General features: G+C 51.3%; 1 protein-coding gene across 1 annotated transcript in view; it reads left to right on the forward strand.

Moving 5' to 3' along the window:
* Positions 1 to 10,000, forward strand: part of LOC120546470 (serine/threonine-protein kinase MRCK beta-like) — a 74,291-nt gene that overhangs the window by 37,816 nt on the left and 26,475 nt on the right. Inside the window, exons 11-18 of the mRNA XM_039781397.1 lie at positions 7 to 81; positions 2,044 to 2,115; positions 3,167 to 3,310; positions 5,144 to 5,283; positions 6,605 to 6,686; positions 7,210 to 7,423; positions 8,861 to 8,923; positions 9,214 to 9,455. Coding sequence (XP_039637331.1) covers positions 7 to 81; positions 2,044 to 2,115; positions 3,167 to 3,310; positions 5,144 to 5,283; positions 6,605 to 6,686; positions 7,210 to 7,423; positions 8,861 to 8,923; positions 9,214 to 9,455 — 1,032 coding nt within the window. The remainder of the gene's footprint in view (positions 1 to 6; positions 82 to 2,043; positions 2,116 to 3,166; positions 3,311 to 5,143; positions 5,284 to 6,604; positions 6,687 to 7,209; positions 7,424 to 8,860; positions 8,924 to 9,213; positions 9,456 to 10,000) is intronic.

The raw sequence follows: 10,000 nt of genomic DNA on the forward strand, positions 1-10,000 counted from the left end.
CTGCAGACCTCAGACATAGACTCCGCCCCCATGACGTCCGAGACCACGCCCCCTTCCCCCTCCACCGTCTCCGAACATGAGGTCAGTCTCAGACCCAGACCCTCTCTGTGTGGAGGCTTTGGTTCATATTTAAAGGGATAGGCCACCGTTCACGGTCTCCCCTGGCTGTAGATAGGTGGGCCGACGCATCGTTTTAGTCCGGTGCAACACCGGCAGCGCCGCCGCTAGTTAGCTTAGCATAGTGAATGGAATCCTATGTTGCCGGTTAGCATGTTGTGAGTAAAAGTGAGCCAACAAAAGACAAAAAAACAACCTAATTACTTGCACTCAGACCAAAAATGTGTTGGCCCACCTATCTACAGCCAGAGGAGACCGTGATAAGAACTATTTCAACAAACGGTGGAGTATCCCTTTAAGATATATAAAGCCCATTCAGTAGAATGATGAGTAGTTGATCTACCTGTCCCCTACCTGTCCTGAGTCTCTTCCTGTTGATCTACCTGTCCCCTACCTGTCCTGAGTCTCTTCCTGTTGATCTACCTGTCCCCTACCTGTCCTGAGTCTCTTCCTGTTGATCTACCTGTCCTGAGTTTCTTCCTGTTGATCTACCTGTCCCCTACCTGTCCTGAGTCATCTACCTGTCCTGAGTCTCTTCCTGTTGATCTACCTGTTCCCTACCTGTCCCGAGTCTCTTCCTGTTGATCTACCTGTTCCCTACCTGTCCTGAGTCTCTTCCTGTTGATCTACCTGTCCCCTACCTGTCCTGAGTCTCTTCCTGTTGATCTACCTGTCCTGAGTTTCTTCCTGTTGATCTACCTGTCCCCTACCTGTCCTGAGTCTCTTCCTGTTGATCTACCTGTTCCCTACCTGTCCTGAGTCTCTTCCTGTTGATCTACCTGTTCCCTACCTGTCCTCAGTCTCTTCCTGTCTCCTACCTGTCCTGAGTCATCTACCTGTTCCCTACCTGTCCTGCGTCTCTTCCTGTTGATCTACCTGTTCCCTACCTGTCCCGAGTCTCTTCCTGTTGATCTACCTGTTCCCTACCTGTCCTGAGTCATCTACCTGTCCTGAGTCTCTTCCTGTTGATCTACCTGTTCCCTACCTGTCCTCAGTCTCTTCCTGTCTCCTACCTGTCCTGAGTCATCTACCTGTTCCCTACCTGTCCTGCGTCTCTTCCTGTTGATCTACCTGTTCCCTACCTGTCCTGCGTCTCTTCCTGTTGATCTACCTGTTCCCTACCTGTCCTGAGTCTCTTCCTGTTGATCTACCTGTTCCCTACCTGTCCTGAGTCTCTTCCTGTTGATCTACCTGTTCCCTACCTGTCCTGAGTCTCTTCCTGTTGATCTACCTGTTCCCTACCTGTCCTCAGTCTCTTCCTGTCTCCTACCTGTCCTGAGTCATCTACCTTCTACCTGTCCTGAGTCTCTTCCTGTTGATCTACCTGTCCCCTACCTGCTAGCTCTCCTGTTGATCTACCTGTTCCCTACCTGTCCTGAGTCTCTTCCTGTTGATCTACCTGTCCTGAGTCTCTTCCTGTTGATCTACCTGTTCCCTACCTGTCCCGAGTCTCTTCCTGTTGATCTACCTGTTCCCTACCTGTCCCGAGTCTCTTCCTGTTGATCTACCTGTCCCCTACCTGTCCTGAGTCTCTTCCTGTTGATCTACCTGTTCCCTACCTGTCCTGAGTCTCTTCCTGTTGATCTACCTGTTCCCTACCTGTCCCAAGTCTCTTCCTGTTGATCTACCTGTTCCCTACCTGTCCTGAGTCTCTTCCTGTTGATCTACCTGTTCCCTACCTGTCCTGAGTCATCTACCTGTCCTGAGTCTCTTCCTGTTGATCTACCTGTTCCCTACCTGTCCTCAGTCTCTTCCTGTTGATCTACCTGTTCCCTACCTGTCCTGAGTCATCTACCTGTCCCCTACCTGTCCTGAGTCTCTTCCTGTTGATCTACCTGTTCCCTACCTGTCCCGAGTCATCTACCTGTCCTGAGTCATCTACCTGTCCCCTACCTGTCCTGAGTCTCTTCCTGTTTGTCCCAACAGGAAGTGAAAGCAGCGTCAGTCCCAGCGAGCCCCTCCCCCCCCTCCCAGCTCTCAGCACTGACCTCACCAAAGGTAACGCCACGACTCAGACATATTCGGTGTCCTGTCCCAGAGGAGAGGAGACCCTAGAAAATATTCACCTTTAACAAGATAGACACCAGCACAACCCCAAACATTCCCCCCCCCCCACCCCACCCCCACCCCTACCCCACACCTCCCCCCCCCCCCCCCCCCCTCCCGAAGCGCCCCCCCTGGTTCAAAAAATTCAGACTTATAAAGATTAACATATGCAGAATGTGTGTTGTTTGTTGTTGTGTGTGTGTGTGTGTGTGTGTGGTGTGGTGTGCCCCTTTTTTTGTGTAGGGGAGTAGGGGGGGGGGGGGTGGTTTGTTGGTGTTTTTTGTGTTCCCACCTCCAACAAACGCTCCACCCCCACCCCACGTATTTAAATCTCCACTTTTTTTCATTTTTAACATACATCACACTATTCTCATTTAATCCCTTTCTCATTTTAAAACTCACACTTTCACTTTTAACAATACTCACTATTCTCATTTAAAATACCACACTTTACATAATAAATACACTACACTACTTTTCACTTAATAATACTCACACTTTTCACATTTAACAACAAATTACATTTCTTATATTCACATTTTTTAATTTCATTTTCACTCACATCACATTACACATCATACAATCATTCTAAAAATTATTGATTTATTATTTTAATTATTATTTTTTTATTTTATTAATATTATTTTCATTTTTTTGTGTTTTTGTTGTTTTTTTTTTGTGTGTGTGGGTGTGTGTGTGTGTGTGTGGTTTTTTTTCCTTTTTTTTTTTTTTTTTTTCTGGGAGTGGGTGTAAGAGGGGGGGGGGGGGGGGGGGGGGGGGGGGGGTGTTGTGTTTTGTGGTCCCCCTGTCACCTCCTCTTCTTTTGGTTAACACAACACACACACACACCACAAAACAAAAAAAAAAAAAAAAATACACACACACACACACACACACACACACACACACACACACACACACACACACACACACACACACACACACAAACACACACACAGACACACACACACACACCCACTGGTCTGACGTGTGTCTCTGTTTGTCTGCAGTGTGCTCCTTCGTGTGCCATGTGACCTGTAAAGACCACGCCCCCCTGGTCTGTCCAATCCCAGCCGAGCACGCCAAGAGGCCGCAGGGCATCGACGTCCAGAGAGGCATCGGCACCGCCTACAAGGGCTACGTCAGGGTAAGCCCCGCCTCCCTGTTCCACCGAAGCCCAGGGCCAGCCTAGACTTCTGGGGGCCCTGAGGAGGATCTGGTTTGGGGGGACTCTCCACATCGTAACATGCTGCCACTGCACTCGGCACTAAACCAACTTGTGTCTTGTAAATATTAGTTTAAGCGCTCATAATGTACAAATACACATTTAAAGACTAATGGGAGACCTATTAGCAGCAACACTATCTTTAAATAGACTAATATTAAAGGTGCACTATGAGTCCCTGCGTGGTTCCACTAATATTAAAGGTGCACTATGAGTCCCTGCATGGTTCCACTAATATTAAAGGTGCACTATGAGTCCCTGCGTGGTTTCACTAATATTAAAGGTGCACTATGAGTCCCTGCGTGGTTCCACTAATATTAAAGGTGCACTATGAGTCCCTGCGTGGTTCCACTAATATTAAAGGTGCACTATGAGTCCCTGCGTGGTTATACTAATATTAAAGGTGCACTATGAGTCCCTGCGTGGTTCCACTAATATTAAAAAGGTGCACTATGAGTCCCTGCGTGGTTCCACTAATATTAAAGGTGCACTATGAGTCCCTGCGTGGTTCCACTAATATTAAAGGTGCACTATGAGTCCCTGCGTGGTTCCACTAATATTAAAGGTGCACTATGAGTCCCTGCGTGGTTCCACTAATATTAAAGGTGCACTATGAGTCCCTGCGTGGTTCCACTAATATTAAAGGTGCACTATGAGTCCCTGCGTGGTTCCACTAATATTAAAGGTGCACTATGAGTCCCTGCGTGGTTCCACTAATATTAAAGGTGCACTATGAGTCCCTGCGTGGTTATACTAATATTAAAGGTGCACTATGAGTCCCTGCATGGTTTAACTAATATTAAAGGTGCACTATGAGTCCCTGCATGGTTTCACTAATATTAAAGGTGCACTATGAGTCCCTGCATGGTTTCACTAATATTAAAGGTGCACTATGAGTCCCTGCATGGTTCCACTAATATTAAAGGTGCACTATGAGTCCCTGCATGGTTCCACTAATATTAAAGGTGCACTATGAGTCCCTGCATGGTTTCACTAATATTAAAGGTGCACTATGAGTCCCTGCATGGTTTCACTAATATTAAAGGTGCACTATGAGTCCCTGCATGGTTTCACTAATATTAAAGGTGCACTATGAGTCCCTGCATGGTTCCACTAATATTAAAGGTGCACTATGAGTCCCTGCATGGTTCCACTAATATTAAAGGTGCACTATGAGTTCCTGTATGGTTTCAGCGTGATTTCATTTTAGTCTCAGATGGTAGTCATCTCTCCTTGATCCGCTAGCTGCCTGGTCCCTGAACACACCGTGAAAAAGCCCGGTCTCAGGGCAGAGGTGTATAGTCCAGGTGCCAGTAAAGTAAAAATCCTGCCATGTTTTTGGATCTGCCTCTACATCTAGAACAGGTGTTTTTACTAACGAGCTCATCTACCTGTTAGAGGAGCTGGTACAGTGATGGTTGGGACAGCTGCTGGACAGGATTTCTACTTTCTGGCACCTGGACTATACACCTCTGCTCAGGAGACAACACAGGGCTGCTAAACCTCACACAAACACTAGGGGCACAGGCTGTGCACCAAAATACAACAAACCAGGGGGTGGGGGTTAGTGACGGTTAGTCAGTTAGTCACGACAGTTAAGGAAACGTGTGGGGAGGGGCGAGCTTGCTCTGTTCTGTTTGGTGTGTACCTGGAACGTCAACAGAAGTGACATCATGCAGGAACTCCTAGAGCACCTTTAAGGTCTGTGATGAAGTCCGATGTAGCAGCTGAACAGTGTCTCTGTCTCTCTGTCAGATCCCGAAGCCCAGCGGCGTGAAGAAGGGCTGGCAGCGAGCCTACGCTTTGGTCTCCGACTGCAAACTCTTTCTCTATGATGTCCCCGAGGGAAAGTCCACCCAGCCAGGGGTGGTGGCCAGTCTGGTGCTGGATCTCAGGTAACTATCTACCTGTCTGGGTCTCAGGGGTCTCAGGTAACATTCAGGAAACTATCTACCTGTCTGGGTCTCAGGTAACATTCAGGTAACTATCTACCTGTCTGGGTCTCAGGTAACATTCAGGTAACCATCTACCTGTCTGGGTCTCAGGTAACATTCAGGAGTCTCAGGTAACATTCAGGTAACTATCTACCTGTCTGGGTCTCAGGTAACATTCAGGTAACTATCTACCTGTCTGGGTCTGAGGTAACATTCAGGTAACTATCTACCTGTCTGGGTCTCAGGTAACATTCAGGAAACTATCTACCTGTCTGGGTCTCAGGTAACATCCAGGTAACTATCTACCTGTCTGGGTCTGAGGTAACATTCAGGTAACTATCTACCTGTCTGGGTCTCAGGTAACATTCAGGTAACTATCTACCTGTCTGAGTCTCAGGTAACATTCAGGAGTCTAAGGTAACATTCAGGTAACTATCTACCTGTCTGGGTCTCAGGTAACATTCAGGAGTCTCAGGTAACATTCAGGAGTCTCAGGTAACATTCAGGGGACTCAGGTAACATTCTGGGGTCTCAGGTAACATTCAGGTAACTATCTACCCTTTCTGGGTCTCAGGTAACATTCAGGAGTCTCAGGTAACATTCAGGGGACTCAGGTAACATTCTGGGGTGTCAGGTAACATTCAGGGCTCTCAGGGAACATTCAGGGGTCTCAGGTAACATTCAGGAGTCTCAGGTAACATTCAGGTAACTATCTACCCTTTCTGGGTCTCAGGTAACATTCAGGAGTCTCAGGTAACATTCAGGAGTCTCAGGTAACATTCAGGGGACTCAGGTAACATTCTGGGGTCTCAGGTAACATTCAGGTAACTATCTACCCTTTCTGGGTCTCAGGTAACATTCAGGAGTCTCAGGTAACATTCTGGGGTCTCAGGTAACATTCAGGGCTCTCAGGGAACATTCAGGGGTCTCAGGTAACATTCAGGAGTCTCAGGTAACATTCAGGTAACTATCTACCCTTTCTGAGTCTCAGGTAACATTCAGGAGTCTCAGGTAACATTCAGGGCTCTCAGGGAACATTCAGGGGACTCAGGTAACATTCAGGAGTCTCAGGTAACATTCAGGTAACTATCTACCCTTTCTGAGTCTCAGGTAACATTCAGGAGTCTCAGGTAACATTCAGGAGTCTCAGGTAACATTCAGGGGACTCAGGTAACATTCAGGAGTCTCAGGTAACATTCAGGGGTCCAGGACTACCAGGACCTTGGGAAGGGTTCCTGAGCTGTCTGGTTTCTTAACGTGTTCTTGTGTTGTTGTGTTTCAGAGACGAGGAGTTCTCGGTCAGCTCGGTCTTAGCTTCAGATGTGATCCACGCCACCAGGAAGGACATCCCCTGCATCTTCAGGGTGGGAGACCCTGTACATCCTGTCTGTCTGTCTGTTTGCCTGTCTGTCTGTCTTCCTTTGGTTTCTAGCCCTCCCTGATCTTCAGGGTGGGAAACCCTGCACATCCTGTCTGTCTGTCCGTCTGTCTGTCTGCCTGCCTTTCTGCCTGTCTGTCTGTCTTCCTTTGGTTTCTAGCCCTCCCTGATCTTCAGGGTGGGAAACCCTATACATCCTGTCTGTCTGTCTGTCTTTAGTTCCTAGCCCTGTCTGTCTGTCTGTCTGTCTGTCTGTCTCTGTCTGTCTGTCTGTCTTTCGTTCCTAGCCCTGTCTGTCTGTCTGTCTGTCTTTCGTTCCTAGCCCTGTCTGTCTGTCTGTCTTTCGTTCCTAGCCCTGTCTGTCTGTCTGTCTGTCTGTCTGTCTTTAGTTCCTAGCCCTGTCTGTCTGTCTGTCTGTCTGTCTATCTGTCTTTAGTTCCTAGCCCTGTCTGTCTGTCTGTCTTTCGTTCCTAGCCCTGTCTGTCTGACCCTGTCTGTGTCCCTGTCAGGTGACCTCGTCCCAGCTGACCTCCCAGCTGTCCTCGGTGTCCCTGCTGGTCCTGGCCGAGAGCGAGGTGGAGAAGAGGAAGTGGGTCCGGATCCTGGAGGGCCTGCAGAGCATCCTGACCCAGAACCTGCTGCAGAGCGCCCGCCGGTCCAGTGCCTCGAGGCCTCGGCCTGCGCTGCCCATCATTCAAGACCCGCTGTCGCGCCGCGTGCCCGGTCAGTCCCAACCCCCAACCAGACCCCCAAACCAGGCCCCACCGACAGACCGCCAACCAGACTCCCCGACCAGACCCCCCGACCAGACCCCACCCAGACCACACCCGCAAGCCCCCCAACTCAGACTCGCCAGACCCACCAACCAGACCCCCCAACCAGACTCACCACGGACCCCGACCAGACCCCCAACAGAGCCCCAACCAGACCCACAAACCAGACCCCAGACCAAAACCACAGACCACCCCGACAGCCCCCGACCAGACCCACCGAACCAGACCCCCGACCAGACCCCTACCAGACTCACCAACCAGACCCACCAAACTAGACACCAACCAGACCCCCAACCATGACCCACAACGAGCCCTCAAACCGGAGCCCCTCCGGACCAGACCCACCGACCAGACCCCCGACCAGACCCCTACCAGACTCACCCCCAGACCAGACCGCCCTACCAGACTCACCAGACGCCCCAACCAAACTCCACCAAACCCGCACCAGCCGCACCAACCGGACCCCAACAAGACCTACCAAACAGACCCCACCCCACCGACCCGCCCCCAGCCAGCCCCCAACCAGACCCCACCAGACCCCCCAACCAGACCCACCAACCAGACCCCCCAACCAGACTACCCGCAGCACCAGACTCACCCCAACCAGACTACCAACCAGACCCACCAAAACCAGGACACTCTCCCCAAGCGCCCCCCCGACCAGACCCACCAACCAGGCCCCCCACCAGACCCCCGACCAGACCCACCAGCCCAGACCCCCAACCCAGACCCCCGACCACAGACCCCTACCACCACCGACCCCCAAGACCAGACCCCCGACCCAGACCCCCTACCAGACTCACCACCAGACCCCCAACCAGACTACCCACCAACTCACCAACCAGAACCACCAACCGCCCACAACCATACCCACCGCAGAACCCGACCAGACCCCAGACCAGACCCCCGACCAGACCCACCAACCAGACCCCCAAACCAGACCCCCGACCAGACCCACCTACCAGACCCCCGACCAGACCCACCGACCAGACCCCCGACCAGACCCCACGGACTCACCAGCCCACCCGGCAGACCCCGAAGACCCCCCAGACTACCGACTACACCACCCACCTCAGACTCACCAACCAAACCCACCAAGACCCCACCAACCAGACCCCCCAACAAGACCCACCAAGCAGACCTCGACCGGAACCCCAACCAGACCCCCAACCAGACTCCCAAACCAGACCCCCCCAAACCAGACCTAAACCAGACCCCAAACCAAGACCCCCAACCAGACCCCCAAACCAGACCCACCAGACCAGACCCCAAGCCCGCCCCGACCCAACCCCCAACCAGACCCCAACCAGACCCCAAAAAAAAAGAACAAATAACCCTTTGAAAAATGTTGGTGATTATAAAATGAAACTATTTTCTCTGTCTGCAGATCGGGAGAGGATCGTCCTGGGAACAGAAGATGGACTGTTTGTGGTCGAGGTCACCAGAGACGGTGAGACAGACAGACAGACAGGCAGACACACAGACAGACTGACTGACTGAGAGACGGGCAGACAGGCAGACAGACAGAGACGAAAAGACAGACAGACAGAGACGGACAGAAAGACAAAGAGACAGACAGACAGAGAGAGAGACAGAGAGACAGACAGAGACGGACAGACAGACAGAGAGATGGACAGACAGGCAGAGCGAGAGACTGACAGACAGACAGATGGACAGACAGACAGAGAGATGGACAGACAGACAGACAGACCGGTCTAACCTGTCTCTCTCTCTCTGCAGTGATCGTGCGAGCAGCAGACAGTAAGAGGGTCTATCAGATCGACCTGATCCCGAAGGAGAAGATCGTGGCTCTGCTCTGCGGGAGGAACCGACACGTCCACCTCCACCACTGGGGGGCCCTGGAGGGGGCCGAGGCCGCCTTCGACATCAAGCTGGCCGAGACCAAAGGCTGCCAGGCCCTGACCACCGGGCTGCTCCGGCCTGGGGGGCCCGCATGCCTGCTGGCTGCCATCAAACGCCAGGTCAGACCCACATTAACCCACACAGAACCACTAGAAGAACCACTAGAACACCCCAGGTCAGCAGACCCACATTAACCCACACAGAACCACTAGAAGAACCACTAGAACACCCCAGGTCAGCAGACCCACATTAACCCACACAGAACCACTAGAAGAACCACTAGAACACCCCAGGTCAGCAGACCCACATTAACCCACACAGAACCACTAGAAGAACCACTAGAACACCCCAGGTCAGCAGACCCACATTAACCCACACAGAACCACTAGAAGAACCACTAGAACACCCCAGGTCAGACCCACATTAACTCACACAGAACCACTAGAAGAACCACTAGAACACCCCAGGTCAGCAGACCCACATTAATCCACATTAACCCACACAGAACCACTAGAAGAACCACTAGAACACCCCAGGTCAGCAGACCCACATTAACCCACACAGAACCACTAGAAGAACCACTAGAACACCCCAGGTCAGACCCACATTAACTCACACAGAACCACTAGAAGAACCACTAGAACACCCCAGGTCAGCAGACCCA

The sequence above is a fragment of the Perca fluviatilis genome, chromosome 18, assembly GCF_010015445.1.
Source record: "Perca fluviatilis chromosome 18, GENO_Pfluv_1.0, whole genome shotgun sequence".
NCBI classification, from domain to species: Eukaryota; Metazoa; Chordata; class Actinopteri; order Perciformes; family Percidae; genus Perca; species Perca fluviatilis.